The sequence below is a fragment of the Bombina bombina genome, chromosome 6, assembly GCF_027579735.1.
Source record: "Bombina bombina isolate aBomBom1 chromosome 6, aBomBom1.pri, whole genome shotgun sequence".
NCBI classification, from domain to species: Eukaryota; Metazoa; Chordata; class Amphibia; order Anura; family Bombinatoridae; genus Bombina; species Bombina bombina.
Window position 1 is genome coordinate 742,000,139 of NC_069504.1, and position 21,962 is coordinate 742,022,100.

Here is a 21,962-nt window from a genome sequence, read left to right on the forward strand (position 1 = left end):
GTTGGAATGGAAAGCAGAAAGAACGGATATCATAGAACAGCTGGATAAACTTGGTCATTCTATTATGGCTGTTGCTAGTCACTCTGAAAAGAGATGTGAGTGTGATACACGGAGTGAAGAGATAGACAAACTTACTAAACTGAATGCTGAGCTACAAGAGAGGCTTAATGAATGTGAAGTGAGGTGTGGCATGGGAGAACAATTAGTAATATGTATGGAAGAAAAGGAAATGCAGAGAGAGAATGTTATTGCATCACTTAAGGCAGGCTTATGGGAGTCTGAATCACAGCTGTTAAATAAAGAACAATGTATCTTGTCTCTAAAAGCACATGGGATACAAGACAAATGTAACCATTACAGGAGTAGTCTAGCACATGTTTGTCCTTTAGAAGTGGATGGTAATGAAAGTCGAACTATAGAACTAGATGGACAAACCCCTAACATTCCTGACAGTTCTTTGTTAATTTTAAACCAGGTCCCCTCTATTCTAACTCCTCAAATAGAATGCAGACAAAGTAACCCTCAATTACAGACTAAAGTAGATAATCATAGTAACTCTGCCCCCCTTACAATACAAGACCGTAATAATTTGTGCCATATTTTAGGTCACTTTGATACCTCCACACCACCTGTAATCCTTTCTAATAAGTTAGAAGCTGTTATTACTCAGTATAATTTAGGCAACAGAGATGCCTGTGCTTTGCTCCGGGCCTGGTTGCCATCACAATTAGCTGCACAGCTAAGGGCACCAGTAGGCACCCATAAAGGAGTGTCTCCTGATATTGATGCAAACTGGGGAAATTCAGGGGACAGATTAAAGGAATTACAGTATGTTATGTGTTGTCGTGATGCCAGAGGTACCAGTGCCATAGCAAATGCAATTTTAAAGGAAGGAGATGACCCGATTTTGTTTTGCACTGAGTACCTTGCACTGTATAAGATAACTTATGACTGCCCTAACATGTCCCCAGATGATGCAGATTTTCTGTATTCTATGGCACATTAATTGACAGTAGTACAAGAATCACTCTTAGAAATGCCAGCTCCTATACCAACTTTGTTAACATACTTAAAGACTGGTTTAGAGACTCAAAGCATAAAAATGCTACTCATAATAATACATCTATGCTAACTGAGAGTCAGGGAAAGCAGAGATTTTTGAGACGCTGTTTTAAATGTGGAAAGTTTGGGCACATCATGAGGGTATGTGTGACATCAATTAGAGATATCAGGGATAAAAATTACTTTAGGAGGCAGAACAAAATATCATATTTCAGTAAGGAAGGAAAATACAGTGCTATATTTGAAGGTGAAAAGGAACAGAATATATCTTCTTTAACAAAGAAAGAAATAATAGAAAAACCTACTAGGGAGGAAACTTGCAAAGAGCCCCCATCTAAAAAGACTCTCAGCAAAATTGCAAAGAGCCCTCATCCATAAAAGAAGGGACACATGCTCAATTTCAGATGCCTTACATAAACTGGCCATTTTGGGCACTGTTTAATTATACACAATTGGCAATGCATCTATTGATATTCAATTTAGCTCAGCCTGTGTATATTGCCAATTAATTGCAGAAAGCTGTCTCTACTCTCTACATTCTATTACCCTGTATTCCATGTATAGTGATGGTAGAATTTTACTTTAGGCAAGTAGAGATTTATTTTGTTTCATTTATTTACTTTGTATTTATGTCTATATTAATGCTATGTTTCTTTTTTTTAGGGCTATTACTTGAAGAGAAGTGAACTTTGTACAGTCTACTTCTGGAAATTAAGAATTTTGTAATTGTTTATTTTTATTCACAGGTTGTTGCTATCCATGAATAAAATGTTTATAGTATAAAGAAATGCATTTCCCCCTTTTTCTTAAAGACCACGTGGTACTTTATGATGAGCTCATCAGTTACATAAATGTAATATAGCCACAATGAATTGTTTGCAAACAATTGATCATAACCAGTTTATTTTAAAAGTCATGGTTTCAAGTACTGTTTTACATGTCTGTTATTTTGTTTGTGTTATTAATGTCATCAACTAACAATTCTGATTACTTACAGAAGCAACCTATACCATCACCCAAAGAAGCACAAATCATTTACTGTAGAGAAGACTAGATATTTTAAATTGGATAATTTAATGCAAAATCCATATTTAGTTATTTAAGAACGCTGTTATATTTAAAGAGAACAGCAACATGTTTTGTGTGGCGTACTGTTTTTATGTTGTGTTTGTTCTGTGTTGTCTCTGTTTTATATGTGTAAAATGAATTATTGTTATTTTTTGTAATATGGTTCCTTTTCTATCAAGGAACCAAACGGGGGATCCCTTCACTACCATTTTTGTATTTTTAAGGACATTTTTTATTCACTACCATTTTTGTATTTTAAGGACATTTTTGTATTTTTAAGGACATTTTTTATTCACTACCATTTTTGTATTTTTAAGCACATTTTTATTTTTATCTTTTTTTGTTTTTTTTTTAACAATAGGTAACTTTTGCTCTCTGTTTTGCCACACTGGGCAATGTTTTTCAGTAATTTTTTTTTTTTCATAAGCCAGTTATGTTTAAAGAGTATAACATTGTCTACTTATAGGTCTCTAAGTGCTGACCAGTAGATTATAAGACTGTGCGCATGCCTTGAAGCAGATAATAAGACTATGATTTAATGTTAAAGACAGTAGTATACATGTTTTGCAAAGCTATATGCTACGTTTTGTTTATGACCTCAGATAGCAGGCGTTGTGTATTAATAAATTATAATCTGTCACAAATGTATAACATTCAAATATCACAATATGCCAGAAAATAATTTGCAAAGTTTGAGCACTACTCCTAGTAGTAGTCATAAAGATTGTGTGTGATATGTAACAATTAATTTGTATCATATGTATAATTATTCTGAATATGCTGTTGTGATGTTATATACATCTCAGATTATTGTTAATTCTAACCGGGTAAAAAATATTGTATTTGTAAAATTGATTTAACCATCCTATTCATAATGTAATTGATAGAATGTTCTACACATTGTAAGGGAATGGTATTTTAGTATTTATTTCATATTTAGAGTATGGATGTGAATGAATGGTTTTATTTCAGGTTGCCCCACTCACAGAAGAAACTATAAAGCGAGCAGTACAATGTTATGATCATAAGTGATTTAATGATCAAAGAGGGGAATGTTGTATTTTATGAACACACCTAACTTTAATATCAGACTGTTATTTCCATGGACATTAATGGATATTCAAAGGCTAAGGGACATTTGTGTCTACAACATCAAGGACTTAAAGGGTTAAATGCAGATTAAGAACAGCATTGGTGATTCTGACCTACAGTTAACAGCTTCTTTCAGTTCAGAGGTGACAAGACAAGTTTGGGAAAAAAAAAACAGTTGGAGATCTGAGCAAACTCTCTATCAAAACAATGCCTCAAAAGAAGAAAATAATTCACAAACACATTTTACAACCCTTACAAACAGCAACTCACAGGTGGTGTCATAAACTGCAAGGCCCTGATTTTATCTCAGTTCCTATCACCAATAGCCTAAGGACGTCACATTCTACCCCCCTGATCTAATGATGTCATCTGGTCTCTGAAGAATTTATAGAGTGTGGGCTGGGCTGGGCTATGTGAGAGAATGAATGACTATATAAGTTAGTTGCCATTGTAGGCTAAGCTCCCTCTTCTCACTCACCTCTCCCCTTCCATCTCTCCCTCTCCCCTTTTCCAACTTCCCTTTCCTTCCCTTACATTAGTTAGCAACTTGTTTCTATGTAAATACTTATTTTCTGTATAATAAAAGAAATAATTTCATCAAGCAGCGTCCTGATTTCCTAAGCTAAAGGTAATATTAGTGTGGAAATAGTAACTAAAAAGTTAGCAGATTCTACAACCCTATAGTAAAATAAGACCTTTGATCCTGTAATCTCATAGTCTCATCTATGTATAATGTGGGTAATTTGTAGACAGATACCCAAAACAAACTATAGATAATACGTCTGGTGCTGCTTTCCCATACTTAAATCAGACATGAGGCAGTATATCTAAACCCAGTTCCATTAGACCTCATATCAAATCTTGAATTACACAAAGCCATACAAAAAAATATCTCCAATTTGAATCATAGTCATTCAACCCCATACCCAAATCAGACCAAAAATCAGAAACCTGACCCTGTACTGTCATACCTAAATCAGACCTTAGATAAACAACCTTATACTGCAGTTCCATACCCAACCCAAACATCAGATCAGACCCTTAACCCTGCGACTCCGTACCCAAATAAGATCACAGATCATACTTCTGGACCTGTAGCCCCATACACACATCAGATAAAACTTTATTTGACCTTATAGTTAAATAAGATCTTTGATCCTGTAATCACATACCCACATCACACCTTGAACCATGCAAACCCATTCTTAAATCAGACCTCAGATCTAAATTTAAGTTATATATTTCCATCTTAAAATCAGACCGCTGATCAGACCCCTGGCCCTGTAACTGTGTACCCAATTCAGACCACGGATAAGACCCTGAGATTTGCAACATTATACACAAATGAGACTAATTTGTAGACCAATATCCAAAACAAACCATAGATAATACGTCGGGCCCTGCTTTCCCATACTTAATTCAGACATGAGGCAGTACATCTGAACCCAGCCCCATTAGACCTCAGATCAAATCTTGAATTAAACAACGCCATACAAAAATAAGATCTCCGATTTGAATCATAGTCATTCAACCCCATACCCAAATCAGACCAAAAATCAGAAACCTGACCCTGTACTGTCATACCTAAATCAGACCTCAGATAATCCCCCTTATACTGCAGTTCCATACCCAACCCAAACATCAGATCAGAACCTGCAGCCCCATAGAAACATTGTAACCCTGGAATCTGATAACTAAAGCAGACCAGAGATGATCTGAATACTGGTCACTTAACTCCATAAACCAGATCTCAGATTTGGTGCTGCAACCGTGCACCCAAATCAGAGCTCAGACAAGTTTTTTGGCCCTGCAACCCCACACCCAAATCAGACCTCAAATCATGAGTTCTAAGATCAGACCCTTAATCCTGTAGCCCCATACACTAATAAGACTTACAAGACCCAACTTAATAAGACCCAACTTAGACCTCAGATCAGACTAATGGCTCTACAAAATGATACTCAAATCAGATTAGATCCATGAACATGCAGGCTTATAACCACATCAATTATTGCCTCAGATCTTACCCCTGAACCTCAGATCTTATTCAGATATCAGCTCCATTCCCTTTAACCACATTCTCATATCACATTTCAGATCAGATTTCATGACATTTGACCCTACCCATATCAAAACTCTTATCTTACAACCACGTACCTAATACAGACCACAGGTTGGACCCTGGGTCCTGCACACCATACCAAATCAGACACATAACTATGGGAACTCATATCCATATAAGACCTCAGATAAGACCAATAGACTTAAATCCCAATACCCAAAACAGACTATATATACAAACACCTGCCCTGCTTCTCCATACCCAAATCAGACTTAAGATTATACCACTCATCCTGCAGTCCCATACCCATGTCAGATAACAGACCTTGAACCCTGAATCCCCATATCTATTTCAAATCTCAGATTTGAATTGCAGTATACCATCCCATACTCAAATGATACCTCAACTCAGATCCTTGGCCCTGCAACCTCATACCCAAATCAGACCTCATATAACATTCTCTACACTATTATTCCATACCTGAAACACACATCAGATCATACACTTGAAATCTGCAGCCTCAGAGAATCATCAGACCTTATATCAAACCCTAACCCTGGAACCAAATATCCAAATCAGACCCCAGATCATAACTCTGGGTCTTCAACACCATAACCAAATCGGACATAACTTGAGACACATAAACTGGAAGCCACATAGATAAGACTGATGGCCCTGCCACTGCCAAAATCAGATCACAAATCATACTCCTGAAACTGCAGCCCCATGCTCACATATAGCCTCAGATTAGACCCATGACCTTTCAAATCTTCTAATCCTGTAACCTCATATACACATTAGATAAGACAACTTAGGTCTGATTTGAGTATGAGGCTGCAGGCTAAGCACTGCAAATCTTTACCCAAATGAGACTTCAGATCAAACTGTAGCCTTGCAAATCCATAACCAAAATCAGACCCATGGTCTTTCACCCTTGTAGACAAATCAAAATTCAGATCAGATACATGACTCTACATAACAATACCAAAATCAGATCTCAAATCAGACCCATGGAACCGCAGCCTTATAACCACATCAAACTAAGTAAAACACCTGGACCTGTAAACCCACACTAAAATCAATCTCATATCATAACCCTAGACCCCTCATGCTGCTTCCATATACCCAATTTAGACCTAAAATTAGACTCCTGAGTCCATCCATTCACATAGACCTCAGATCCAATCCCTGGCCTTTGATCCCAATACCCATATCAAAACTCATAACAGATCACTGGCCTCAGCAATCACGTACCCAATTCATACAAATGCCAGACCCTGGAACCTGCATAAGAGTCAAGTCTCTTAACAGACTGATTGCCCTGCAACCTCATACCCATATCTGAGCTCAGATAAAGCCCATGGACCTGCAACCCCATATAAAAGACCATAGATAAGACCACTGGGTACCTCGCACCACTGCTCCTTTCTTACCTAAGTCTATGTATCAAGGGAGGGATCTTGTAGGGGGAGGGATGACAGGAATGTCTGCTTGCTGGCCCTAACAGTCTGCTTCCCTCTCAGTTTCCCCTGCATGCAAACTTTAACCCAAGGAACTTTGTGCAAGGTGTAAGAAACAGCAGTGCTGGGTCTGCTAGTCATTGCTGCTTCACATTTAAGGCTGTCATTTCTCTCCTAAACAGTGTGCTGTAACTGTAGTAACCACAGTCAGGTCCTTTGCAAGCAACTCTAGGTCTTGCAGACTGTTCGCTCCCCATGTAAATGTACTGTGCATGCTATGCTGTAGTTTGCCAATGCCAGGTCCGGGGATAAATGACAAGTGACTCTCTTTGTAATGAAGAGTCACATGATCACAATTGCATATAAAACTCATTTGAAAGAGGGAGCCCACCATTTAAATAAAATATTTCATGACCTTTTACATATCAATTGACCATCATAGTAATAATGATCAAGTGGCAGCAACCACTAGCTTTATTATGTTACATTGATGAGATCAGGGCTCATAGATCCTTGAGTAAGGTGAAAAGGTGCCAGAAGAACAAAAATAACAGACACCCCCTCCCCCCGAAAGATTATTAGCTGTGGACTCACATCAGGTAAGCATAATTTAAGTTTTTCTTCATAAATGGAAAAAGTCCACAGCTGCATTCATTACTTTTGGGAAAACAATACCCAAGCTATAGAGGACACTGAATGCTAAAACGGGAGGGTAGAAAAGGCGGCCCATTCTGAGGGCACCAAGCCTAAAAAAACCCTACTCCACAAAACCCAGCTTCGTTCGAAGCAGAGAAAAAAAACTTTGAAAAAAAGGAAAAAGGCCCAAGGACACTGACCAGCAGATAGTCCAAAAGCCTTGCTAGAGACCGCAGGTACTCGATTCAACTGAGCCAACAAGCCTCCAAGAGACACTGTCAACCGGTAGTCGGTCTCCTAAAACACACCCCTTACTAGAGAAGGGATGAAACAACCGAATTCCCCAAAAAGGGGAAAGGACACGGAGCAGACATCCAATAATGGATTCCAGAGAAGCATAATTAGGGCACAAATGAAGACCATAAACAGGGCCCAAACAAGCCCCAAGGACACAAGGTGAAAAACCCAGAGAAACCAGGGCCAAGCCAACAGAAACGCAACCGGTCTCGCAGAACAAGGGAGGCAACGCTCAGACCCCAGTTTGCACAGAATCCCCGGGATCAATACCCAGAGACTGAAACACAAAAGAGAATCCTCTCGTAAACAAAGTGCATCCGCACCCTAGAAGGTAACTGAAGACAAAGGACCCCAGAAACTGTAAAGACAGCTCAGAATATCTAAATATTCTGAAACCGTAAAACTCGCGCAACAAGCTCAGAAGGTAAACACCTGACGGCAACACCTGAAGAGTCATCCAAGATGACACCAGAAATTTGAATACTTGCAAAGCGAGTGGAAGCAGTTGAGGATAGATTCAAACCCAAACCTACAGCTTGCTAGGCATCCAGCCACCAGAGGACGCCGCCAATCTTTTCCACACGATCTTAAAAGATTTGTTTTTTTTTCTCCTTTGATAATGAATAGAGAAAAGCGCACAAAGGCCCATGACTGGGTTCGAACTCTATACCATGAGTTTTCAAACCGGGCTTGTTAATCACTAGACCACAACAGCCAGCACGTGGAAAAGAAGCAGAGTCCCCAAAGGAAGGCTCACCAAACCTTGAACGACTCGAGGACGAATTAGCAGAGCAACAGATCTCAAAACCTGCTCCAGACACCGGACCAGCCCAAGCGACAGACATGTCTGATAGACAGGGGACCCAAAATGACCCCAACCAGAAGTCCCCCAGGGAGTGGAAGAATCGAGGGGAAACCCCCACCCCAACACAGCTCGGGAGTCAACCCATTCGCCCCTCCAAATATAAAGCACTTCCAAAGAAACCCCCTAGGATGTGGTAAAGAGAAAAGTGCAAAATAGATCCTTAGGCAGGCCTGGCACAACTTACTTTGACAGTCTCGACACCGAGAATTTACTCTCCAAACAGTGGGTCGAACAAGCCACAAAGCAGCAGACTGCTGCCGCTACATAAATAAAAGACACTTGCTCCGAGAACAAGTGCCTTGAGAGAGGCCTGAACTCACGACCTTCAGATTATGAGACTGCCACTAACTCGAGTCGAGCGCTAACAAGGCCCACCTCCTCCTGCACACACGACAGGACAACAACCCTCCAGAGGGAGGGACCCCCACTTCCGAAGAAGTCAAACTACCCACCCAAAGGGAAGGGCACAGATAAGGAACAGCACACATGCCCACAGAGACTTGAGAGGCTGTAGACTAAGACCAAATATAGAATCATCCGGACACAACTGAGAATACAACAGAGAAAAAACTCCTTGTAAAAAAGGGAGCGCACTTCATCCAAGGACAAAATAGCCCCCATTGAAAAACTGGGTCATCCCGAACCAGTCTACAGGATCATAAGTCTCCAGACATCCAATAAGGATCCGATACAAGAACCCTGGACCCGAGACCCAGAGTCGTCTTAAAACAAACGACACCCCCAGGAAACAGATACCCTGTCTGAAAAATCAGACATCACAGGATTGAGAGCCAGGCTATCCCGGAGAAACGGGTACAGGACTCACTCATAAATTCCCAGCCCAAAGGGAAGAGAACACCTATAACAGAAGGTCAACTCCCCACCAACAAGGTTCTAGGCTGTAGTCACACAACTACTCCAGAGCCCAAAGGCACCAAGGACCCCACACACGAAGTCCAAGACTAAGGGAATAATTACGAGGACAGAGATCACCCGAAGAGAGAGCGTAAGAGACTAGGCCATAACCCTCTAAGAGTATCCTTCCAGAGGACCATACACAAAGAAGAAGAATGTAAAGCATCCCGAACCCTTGTGGAAAAATCCCCTAAGCAAAGCTTAGAAAGTAGGAGACAACCGTCTATCAACCCTAATATGGAAATGACGAGCTCCCGGAGGCAAAAAAGAGCCGCACGGCTCTCAACTTCCTAACTTAAACGGCAAAAAAACGCTAAGAAAAAAACAGACGGCATCCAGCCAGTTTCTACCCGAAGGAAGAGACCTCAAGAAGGAACAAGTCCTTAAAAGACAATCCCAAGGAACCTTGAAAGGCAAGACCTAAATACTTCAACTTCCAACCCACTATGGGAAGGGAACAAACTAGATCCCGCAGAATCGGAACCAATAGAGTATGTTGTAGCGGATCTCAACTGAGTCCCGGCCAACTAGATTGAAAGGCTAATGAGGCACAATCCCCCATGCCCCTAGGCAAACCACGGACCATCAAGTCCTCTCGGAATGCTAGCTGAAACTTGCAAAGAAAAACAAATAATAGTGGGACTCTGCGCCCTAACCGGACCAGTCAGGCATAGCAGGCACCACGTGCCTTAAGGACAGAAGGGATTGTACCCAGTCAGGACCAGCCTAAAACCAAGGCCCCCCAGCACTGACAAGGCCACACAAGTCACCCTCTAAGAGGGAGAGATAAACAACAGACAAACAGAAGACCAACACGTCCCCATGAACAAACTTCCGTAGAAGTACACAGTGCGACCACAAAATCATGAGTATTGATTCCAGAGAAGAAAAATTCCCAAAGGGAATATCATAACAAACATGAGCTTTAAACTAAATAATATCCATCCTAATCGGATATAAAATAAAAGATAAGGCAACCCGTAGGTTATCGCCCAGGAAGAACGGACACACCAGCAAGACCAGCCCAACAGGAATCCGAATCTTCCAAGCTCAGAACTGGAAAGATACTCAATAAACAGACTATAAGAAGATTACTTCATCCCCTTATGTCTAATCATGCATACCATTTGCAGCGGAAGACTTAGGGTCCAACACCCCATTAAGAATGGGATCCTCCAGCAGCGCCAAAATGTGCCTCAGTAGAACACGAAGGTGTGCCAGTCTATAATGAAAAGCAAAACTTACCTCCGCCGGGGCAAAAGATGACCCTGGCCCCGAAGGTTGACTCCCTGAAGCCTCAGGGACAGTCGCTACCCCAGAGGGCTGAACTGGAACAGAAGATCCCACGCCTGACGAGCCCTGGTTAACTGAACACGGACAATACCGTAAACACACTCTGAGAGATGTAAATGCGCCAGCGCCAAGGATATGGCCATGTGGAACCGTGTCGTAACCTCCAGAGGAAACAAGCCACCCTCCAGTGAAGGATAAGCCGCGTTTGGGTTACCTGCATGCGTAGTAAGAGTTGGTTGTAGGGAACTCACCTTGCGGGAAACAGAATCCCCAGAGGCTCAGCGGGCCCCTGGTTCCCCAATCCCGAGGAACGGAGCACTCTAAAACGGCATTCAGAAGATAACTGATGGGCATGTATCACCCGGACCAATTCATACTCTTCGCAAGAAGTAGAATCAGAATCAGAGACATCCGTCTCCAAAAAATCAGAATCCTCCATAACTGGGATATTGATAAAAAAAAATGGACCAATAAGAAAAATGTAACCGGCACCTTACATCCCCTATGGCTGGGGCACTCACCACCTCCTATGAACCAGACACCAGCGAACCAGAATTTCTCCGTCGCCACACGGTCAGGAATGCGGAAATGGAGAGCCAGAATGTGACCATGCCCGGTCACAAGGTGTACTGTGTAGCTTGCCCGACTGTAAAGGCCACGTCACTTTCAAAAGGCCGTTATGTTCCGAATTAGCCATGAGCCTAAGTATCACTACACATTAGCAGAATCATATAACAAACATGATTAAAATCCCCCCTTCCGACTCTAACTTTCATCCATGCTCTCACTGAGAGGCTGACAGGACTACTTAAAACTCCAGTCCCATACCATCCATAAGAGACTATCGAAAACTTCTGACACTTCTCTTCCAACCTCCTGGGATGAAAGTCAAAGAATGACTGGGGGATGGGGGAAGTGGGAGAGGTATTTAAGCCTTTGGCTGGGATGTCTTTGCCTCCTCCTGGTGGTCAGGTTCTGAATTCCCAAAAGTAATGAATGCAGCTGTGGACTCTTTCCGTTTATGAAGAAAAACAGAATTTATGCTTACCTGATAAATTACTTTCTCCAACGGTGTGTCCGGTCCACGGCGTCATCCTTACTTGTGGGATATCTCTTCCCCAACAGGAAATGGCAAAGAGTCCCAGCAAAGCTGGCCATATAGTCCCTCCTAGGCTCCGCCCACCCCAGTCATTCGACCGACGGACAGGAGGAAATATATATAGGAGAAACCATATGGTACCGTGGTGACTGTAGTTAGAGAAAATAATTCATCAGACCTGATTAAAAAACCAGGGCGGGCCGTGGGCCGGACACACCGTTGGAGAAAGTAATTTATCAGGTAAGCATAAATTCTGTTTTCTCCAACATTGGTGTGTCCGGTCCATGGCGTCATCCTTACTTGTGGGAACCAATACCAAAGCTTTAGGACACGGATGAAGGGAGGGAGCAAATCAGGTTACCTAAATGGAAGGCACCACGGCTTGCAAAACCTTTCTCCCAAAAATAGCCTCCGAAGAAGCAAAAGTATAAAATTTTTAAAATTTGGCAAAAGTGTGCAGTGAAGACCAAGTCGCTGCCTTACAAATCTGGTCAACAGAAGCCTCGTTCTTGAAGGCCCATGTGGAAGCCACAGCCCTAGTGGAGTGAGCTGTGATTCTTTCAGGAGGCTGCCGTCCGGCAGTCTCATAAGCCAATCGGATGATGCTTTTAAGCCAAAAGGAAAGAGAGGTAGAAGTCGCTTTTTTGACCTCTCCTTTTACCAGAATAAACAACAAACAAGGAAGATGTTTGTCTGAAATCTTTTGTAGCCTCTAAATAGAATTTTAGAGCACGGACTACGTCCAAATTGTGTAACAAACGTTCCTTCTTTGAAACTGGATTCGGACATAAAGAAGGTACAACTATCTCCTGGTTAATATTTTTGTTAGAAACAACCTTAGGAAGAAAACCAGGCTTAGTACGCAAAACCACCTTATCTGCATGGAACACCAGATAGGGCGGAGAACACCGCAGAGCAGATAACTCTGAAACTCTTCTAGCAGAAGAAATTGCAACCAAAAAACAAAACTTTCCAAGATAGTAACTTAATATCTATGGAATGTAAAGGTTCAAACGGAACCCCTTGAAGAACTGAAAGAACTAGATTTAGACTCCAGGGAGGAGTCAAAGGTCTGTAAACAGGCTTGATCCTAACCAGAGCCTGAACAAATGCTTGAACATCTGGCACAGCTGCCAGTCTTTTGTGTAGTAAGACAGATAAAGCAGAGATCTGTCCCTTTAGAGAACTTGCAGATAATCCTTTCTCCAAACCTTCTTGTAGAAAGGAGAGAATCTTAGGAATCTTTATCTTATTCCATGGGAATCCCTTGGATTCACACCAACAGATATATCTTTTCCATATTTTATGGTAAATCTTTCTAGTTACCGGTTTTCTGGCCTGAACCAGAGTATCTATCACAGAATCTGAAAACCCACGCTTCGATAGAATCAAGCGTTCAATCTCCAAGCCGTCAGCTGGAGGGAGACCAGATTTGGATGTTCGAATGGACCCTGAACAAGAAGGTCCTGTCTCAAAGGTAGCTTCCATGGTGGAACCGATGACATATTCACCAGGTCTGCATACCAAGTCCTGCGTGGCCACGCAGGAGCTATCAAGATCACCGAGGCCCTCTCCTGATTGATCCTGGCTACCAGCCTGGGAATGAGAGGAAACGGTGGAAATACATAAGCTAGGTTGAAGGTCCAAGGTGCTACTAGTGCATCTACTAGAGTCACCTTGGGATCCCTGGATCTGGACCCGTAGCAAGGAACCTTGAAGTTCTGACGAGACGCCATCAGATCCATGTCTGGAATGCCCCATAATTGAGTTATTTGGGCAAAGATCTCGGGATGGAGTTCCCACTCCCCCGGATGGATTGTCTGACGACTCAGAAAATCCGCCTCCCAGTTTTCCACAACTGGGATGTGGATCGCAGACAGGTGGCAGGAGTGATCCTCCGCCCATTGAATTATTTTGGTCACTTCTTTCATCGCCAGGGAACTCCTTGTTCCCCCCTGATGATTGATATACGCAACGGTCGTCATGTTGTCTGATTGGAACCTTATGAATCTGGCCTTTGCTACTTGAGGCCAAGCCCTGAGAGCATTGAATATCGCTCTCAGTTCCAGAATGTTTATCGGGAGAAGAGACTCTTCCCGAGACCATAGACCCTGAGCTTTCAGGGATTCCCAGACCGCGCCCCAGCCCACTAGACTGGCGTTGGTCGTGACAATGACCCACTCTGGTCTGCGGAAGCTCATTCCCTGGGACAGATGGTCCAGGGTCAGCCACCAACGGAGTGAATCTCTGGTCTTCTGATCTACTTGAATCATTGGAGACAAGTCTGTATAGTCCCCATTCCACTGTTTGAGCATGCACAGTTGTAATGGTCTTAGATGAATTCGTGCAAAAGGAACTATGTCCATTGCTGCAACCATCAACCCTACTACTTCCATGCACTGCGCTATGGAAGGACGAGGAACAGAATGAAGAACTTGACAAGAGCTTAGAAGTTTTGACTTTCTGACCTCTGTCAGAAAAATCCTTATTTCTAAGGAATCTATTGTTCCCAAGAAGGGAACTCTTGTCGACGGAGACAGAGAACTTTTTTCTATGTTCACCTTCCATCCGTGTGATCTGAGAAAGGCCAGAACGATGTCTGTATGAGCCTTTGCTTTTGACAGGGACGACGCTTGTATTAGAATGTCGTCCAAGTAAGGTACTACTGCAATGCCCCTCGGTCTTAGAACCGCTAGAAGGGACCCTAGTACCTTTGTGAAAATCCTTGGAGCAGTGGCTAACCCGAATGGCAGGGCCACAAACTGGTAATGCTTGTCCAGAAAAGCGAACCTTAGGAACTGATGATGTTCTTTGTGGATAGGAATATGTAGGTACGCATCCTTTAGATCCATGGTAGTCATAAATTGACTTTCCTGGATAGTGGGTAGAATCGTTCGAATGGTTTCCATCTTGAACGATGGTACCCTGAGAAATTTGTTTAGGATCTTCAAATCCAAAATTGGTCTGAAAGTTCCCTCTTTTTTGGGAACTACGAACAGATTGGAATAAAATCCCATTCCTTGTTCCTTTATTGGAACTGGGTGTATCACTCCCATCTTTAACAGGTCTTCTACACAATGTAAGAACGCCTGTCTCTTTATTTGGTTTGAGGATAAGTGAGACATGTGGAACCTTCCCCTTGGGGGTAGTTCCCTGAATTCCAGGAGATAACCCTGAGAAACTATTTCTAGCGCCCAGGGATCCTGAACATCTCTTGCCCAAGCCTGAGCAAAGAGAGAGAGTCTGCCCCCCAATAGATCCGGTCCCGGATCGGGGGCTACTCCTTCATGCTGTTTTGTTAGCAGCAGCAGGCTTCTTGGCCTGCTTACCCTTGTTCCAGCCTTGCATTGGTTTCCAGGCTGGTCTGGGTTGTGAGGCATTACCCTCTTGCTTAGAGGATGCAGAATTAGAGGCCGGTCCGTTCCTGAAATTGCGAAAGGAACGAAAATTAGACTTATTTTTGGCCTTGAAAGGCCTATCTTGTGGAAGGGCGTGGCCCTTTCCCCCAGTGATGTCTGAAATAATCTCTTTCAATTCTGGTCCAAATAGAGATTTACCTTTGAAAGGGATGTTAAGCAATTTTGTCTTGGATGACACATCCTCTGACCAAGACTTTAGCCAAAGCGCTCTGCGCGCCACGATAGCAAACCCTGAATTTTTCGCCGCTAATCTAGCTAATTGCAAAGCGGCATCTAAAATAAAAGAGTTAGCCAACTTAAGTGAGTGAACTCTGTCCATAACCTCCTCATATGGAGTCTCTCTACTAAGCGAGTTTTCTAGTTCCTCGAACCAGAACCACGCTGCTGTAGTGACAGGAACAATGCACGAAATGGGTTGTAGAAGGTAACCTTGCTGTACAAAAATCTTTTTAAGCAAACCCTCCAATTTTTTATCCATAGGATCTTTGAAAACACAACTATCTTCGATAGGAATAGTAGTGCGTTTGTTTAGAGTAGAAACTGCCCCCTCGACCTTAGGGACTGTCTGCCATAAGTCCTTTCTGGGGTCGACCATAGGAAATAATTTCTTAAATATAGGGGGGGGGGGGGACAAAAGGTATGCCGGGCTTTTCCCACTCCTTATTTACTATGTCCGCCACCCGCTTGGGTATAGGAAAAGCGTCGGGGTGCACCGGAACCTCTAGGAACTTGTCCATCTTGCATAATTTCTCTGGAATGACCAAGTTGTCACAATCATCCAGAGTAGATAACACCTCCTTAAGCAGTGCGCGGAGATGTTCTAATTTAAATTTAAATGTCACAACATCAGGTTCAGCTTGTTGAGAAATTTTTCCTGAATCTGAAATTTCTCCATCTGACAAAACCTCCCTCATGGCCCCTTCAGATTGGTGTGAGGGTATGACAGAACAATTATCATCAGCGCCCTCCTGCTCTTCAATGTTTAAAACAGAGCAATCGCGCTTTCTCTGATAAGTAGGCATTTTGGATAAAATATTTGCTATGGAGTTATCCATTACAGCCGTTAATTGTTGCATGGTAATAAGCATTGGCGCACTAGATGTACTAGGGGCCTCCTGTGTGGGCAAAACTGGTGTAGACACAGTAGGAGATGATGTAGTATCATGTTTACTCCCCTCATCTGAGGAATCATCTTGGGCAATTTCATTATCTGTGGCAGTACTGTCCTTACTTTGTTTGGACGCTATGGCACAATTATCACATAAATTTAAATGGGGAGACACATTGGCTTTCATACATATAGAACATAGCTTATCCGAAGGCACAGACATGTTAAACAGGCTTAAACTTGTCAACAAAGCACAAAAAACGTTTTAAAACAAAACCGTTACTGTCTCTTTAAATTTTAAACAGAAAACACTTTATTACTGAATATGTGAAAAAGTATGAAGGAATTGTTCAAAAATTACCAAAATTTCACCACAGTGTCTTAAAGCATTAAGAGTATTGCACACCAAATTTCAGAGCTTTAACCCCCAAATTTAACCCCTATACAGTCCCAGCTATAGCCTTTGCTGAGACCCAACCAAGCCCAGAGGGGAATACGATACCAATTGACGCCTTCTAGAAGCTTTTCCAGCAAATTTCAGATCCTCACACATGCATCTGCATGCCCTGCTCTCAAAAAACAACTGCGCAGTAATGGCGCGAAAATGAGGCTCAGTCTACAACTAGGAAGGCCCCCTGACTGGAAAAGGTGTCTAACATAGTGCCTGCCGTTTAATAAATGTTCCCCAAGTTTATAAATGCGAATTGTCAGCATAAATATGAATAAAATGCCCAAATAAAGCAATCGATTTAGCCCATAAAAATGTCTACCAGTTTTTTAGCCCATATTAAGCCCTTTATTCTGTTTGTTTGACTAAGAAAATGGCTTACCGGTCCCCATGAGGGGAAATGACAGCCTTCCAGCATTACATGGTCTTGTTAGAAATATGGCTAGTCATACCTTAAGCAGAAAAGTCTGCTAACTGTTTCCCCCAACTGAAGTTACTTCATCTCAACAGTCCTATGTGGAAACAGCAATCGATTTTAGTTACTGTCTGCTAATATCATCTTCCTCTCACAAACAGAAATCTTCATCCTTTTCTGTTTCAGAGTAAATAGTACATACCAGCACTATTTTAAAATAACAAACACTTGATAGAAGAATAAAAACTACATTTAAACACCAAAAAAACTCTTAACCATCTCCGTGGAGATGTTGCCTGTGCAACGGCAAAGAGAATGACTGGGGTGGGCGGAGCCTAGGAGGGACTATATGGCCAGCTTTGCTGGGACTCTTTGCCATTTCCTGTTGGGGAAGAGATATCCCACAAGTAAGGATGACGCCGTGGACAGGACACACCAATGTTGGAGAAATCTATTTAAGGTGATTTTTTTTTGATGCAAGTGTTATTTATTTATTTTTTACTTTAAGTGAGTGAAGACAGTGGGGGAAAATGCATAGATTTTTTTTTTTGTAACATTTTATGGATTTCTGCAAAAAAATGCAAGATAGTGTATTATATAGAAAAAAATCATATAACAATTGTATCACTATCTTCTTAACTTCAATTACTATTCTTTACCTGAAAATTTGGTAAATAATCATGTTTTGATAGGCTGAACAAATACTAGTCATGGACCCATAAAGTTTGTATTTGAAACATTTTTAACCAAATAACTATCATGTTGGTATGGAAAATGACAGCTGATATCACTTTAATTCATTATGGTGGCTTTTGACCATTATTGGATATTTATATATATTAAAGGGACAGTCTACAATATAATTTTTATTGTTTAAAAAGATAGATTAACCCTTTACAACCCATTCCCCAGTTTTGCATAATCAACTTAGTTAAATTAATATACTTTTACCTCTGTGATCACCTTGTTTCTAATCCTCTTCTGACCGCCCCCTGACCACGTGACTTTTTATTTATTATCTATTGACTTGCATTTTAGCCAATTAGTGCTGTGTTGTGCTGACTCTAAAATAACTCCAAAGGCGTGAACACAATGCTATCTACTGTATATGGCCCACATGAACTAGCAGTCTCCTGTTGTGAAAAGCAAATAAAAAAAGCATGTGATAAGAGGCTGTCTGCAGTGGCGTAGAAACAGGCAGAAATCTAGAGGTTTAAATGTTATAAAGTATATTAATATAACAATAACAGTAAATGAGTTATCTATCTTTTTAAACAATAATAATGACTATACCTTTAAAACATATTTTCTAAACGTGCTTGGTCTGCTAAAAAAAACCCAAATTATTATTAGTGTGGGTAACTTACAGAAAACAAAACACTGAAACTGATAAATACAGTAAATGCAAAGGCATAAAACCTCCTTTAACACAGCGATGTAAAATAGCTTAGCAGGTAATGGTTTACCTTAACCTGTATATAAAAAGTATAGCTCTCTTGTGGTTTTTCACCTGTAGGATACAATATTTCAGTTTTGTTGGTTCATTTAAAGAAAAATATGCACCGCTATATAATTTAACATTCTAACTAGCCTTTTGTTGCAGAAACAGATGTGTATAGACAGTCACCAGAATTTTTAGCATTTATTGTAACTTATGTACAGCAAATATATAGCGCCACCTTGTGATCAAATTGTAAAATTCAACATATATTTTACAAACAGCAAGACTCAGGCTGAGATTATATTGCATAGTATTTATTCCCATATGAGCAGTTATTGTACAATCAGCTTTTTATGCATATCAGAAATTGCATCTAAAAAGAGCGCTGGAGAGGTTGTGAGGGTGAGTGCTTTCTCTCTCCGGAGTAGGGCTGGAGGGTCTGTACTCTGGCTTAATTGCAGCAGGGAGGGGGGTAAGCTAAGTCTCTTAATATATAGAATCTTCCCCCTCCCCCCTAAAGCTGGAACCACATTCCTGAGTCAGGGGGGCAATTTCCCCCCTGTTCCCCCCTCCCCCTTATAATGAACATTCTGCTCTGTGTAATGATGCTGAGTATCTCTATACATTTCCAGCCCTATAATGAGCATGCTGCATTGTATAATGATGCTGAGCATCTATATGCATGGACGATGACCATGCCTCATTGCATAATGAGAATGAGTATCTCTATACACTGTCAGCCTGATTTTACACATGCTGCCCTGTATAATGAAGAGAATCCCAATACACTTCCACATTCCCATAGTGAACCTACTGCACTGTATTATAATGCAGAATCGCTTTATGCACTACCAGTAGCTTGATAATAAACATGCTGCACTGTATTATGGTGCCAAATGCCTCTATAAATGCCTAGTCATCTGAAAAAAAGAACATGCTGCGCCGTGTAGTGGTACTGAGTATCTACATACACTTTATAGGTCTCTACAAATAAAGAAGCTCTCTTAAAGGTACTTATAATCTCTAACGTGTAGCCCTTTTTACTTTGAAGCAAACAGATATCAAATAAGCTGCAACATGCAAAACCCTTGCTAGGTCTGCCCTGTCGACATTGTGCTGTGCCTTGGGGTATCGAAAATAATTCATATAAAGGCAAAAGGGGTACTACTATTGCTGATTGTCGACGGACAGCCAATACAGTTATTTGGGTGCTCTATTAGAACTGGTAATGAGTGTATAGACATACTCAGTACTCATCTACACCGTAGTATCTCAGACAAAAAGCTTTTTGCAACTGGGGTCAGCTGGGGGAGGGTATAAGCGTGCCCCACTTTTCCAATCCATATTCCTAAATACCCCTTTAGCTGCAGTTAAAAATGGTGACTATAGGGCAGGGGCCAAGGAGAAGGTACGGAAAGGGCAGCTTTCTCCTCGTTCCCAAATGTCATCACATGCATATTACTTAGTAACATGCAGGGTGCAAATCTTCATGCCGTGAGCATACAGGGGCCGAGCGCCTTCTACGGACTTTGGAGGGGGGAGGGACCCCTCATTTTCTTTTAGGGAGATGGAGTCTGTTTATAGATGAGCAAAAAAAGAGTTTGTATTTTTTTGTTCTGAGTCCTTTTCTGTGGGGTGCAGTACATATGGCAGTTGGGTCAGCTTCAGTAGTTTGTACTTGAGGTGTAGTTCTGCAAGAAAATAAAAAAAAGATAAGAGACAACTTAATTATTTATTGGAGAGTCAAATTATTATTACATTATAAAGACTGACTGGCTTATACTGATCAGTAAAAGCTGACATTAGTCAATGTTGCTCAATAAAAACACTGAACAAAACAGATAAATATTGATGGAACTGTAGACATATCAATAAAGCAGAATATTAATTGTTATATATCAATACAAACTGTAATTAATATAAAACCATACTGGGTAATAGTAATTTGTACTAACACGGTGCAGCCATTAAATCAATTAATACACACATTTGTAGATCAATACCACACTGAACAGATTGTGCTTCCTCAATTTATGTTTACCCATCCCGTCTATTTTCTTTTTAGCTAGAATATACTAAGATAGTTCTTGTGCTACGGTACATACATATAAACAGGTAAAGGAAAGCGCAAGTTGTGTGTGTGTGGGGGGCGAAATATCACTAGATTTTTTTTTTTTGTTAAAGTTTTTATTTAAAAAAAACCCCAAAACCCTCTAATTGATATTACAGATAACTAAGTGAGGTTTCTTAGACTTAGAGCAGTTAAAGGGACAGTCAAGTCCAAAAAATACTTTCATGATTCAGACAGGGCATGTAATTTTAAACAACTTTCCAATTTACTTTTATCACCAATTTTTCTTTGTTCACTTGGTATTCTTAATTGAAAGCTAAACCTAGGAGGTTCATATGCTAATTTCTTAGACCTTGAAGGCCGCCTCTAATCTAAATGCATTTTGATAGTTTTTCACCACTAGAGGGCATTAGTTCATGTGTTTCATATAGATAACATTGAGCTCATTCTCTTGAGCTTACCATGGAGACAGCTCTGATTGGCTAAAATTCAAGTCTGTCAAAAGAATTGAAATAAGGGGGCAGTCTGCTGAGGCTTAGATATAAGGTAATTACAGAGGTAAAACGTGTATAATTATAACTGCGTTGGTTATGCAAAACTGGGGAATTGGTAATTAAGGGATTATCTATCTTTTAAAACAACAAAAATTCTGGTGTTGGCTGTCCCTTTAAGAGATTGTTGTGTTTTCTTTTCAACCCCAAGCCTGCACGTTATTGTGCCCACTGTCTGTCTTGTGTCTATGATGGCATTTCCTGTTCTAAACTATGGGAGGCCACTGGAACTAACAGATGTCACAACTCTATATATATCCCTAGTCATGAAAGCTCTGTGTCACCTTGCACTCAGGTTCTCTCTATGTCCTGTTACAGGAATGGTAAAAACCGATTCTGATTGGGCAGTATGCTGGTATGGTGAGGTCATTAATAAATAACACTATCTATCTATCTATCTATCTATCTATCTATCTATCTATCTATCTAGATAGATAGTCTCATTACAACCTATTCTTAATTATTCCCCACATGGTGACAGACAACCAGAAGAAAAAGTGTGACTAGGGGAATATAGTGAGATTAAAAAGATGAGGGATAACAGACTGACAAGAGGAGCAGAGAGTAACATTCCAAAAGAACCTCCCCAGTCTCTTAGCTCACCATGTGTTATTATATGTAGCTGAGAGCTCCCATGCTACATTTGCACAATGGTCTGGG

The 21,962-nt window shown here is 41.1% G+C and overlaps 1 protein-coding gene across 4 annotated transcripts in view; it reads right to left on the bottom strand.

The window, feature by feature from the left end:
- Positions 1–18,978: 18,978 nt before the first annotated feature.
- The window catches only part of ANK1 (ankyrin 1), a 789,047-nt gene continuing 786,063 nt past the window's right edge, over positions 18,979–21,962 (bottom strand). For all 4 annotated transcript variants that reach the window (XM_053717993.1, XM_053717995.1, XM_053717994.1 and 1 more), the window contains one exon: positions 18,979–20,371. In XM_053717993.1, coding sequence (XP_053573968.1) covers positions 20,345–20,371 — 27 coding nt within the window. In that variant the 3' untranslated portion in view covers positions 18,979–20,344. The remainder of the gene's footprint in view (positions 20,372–21,962) is intronic.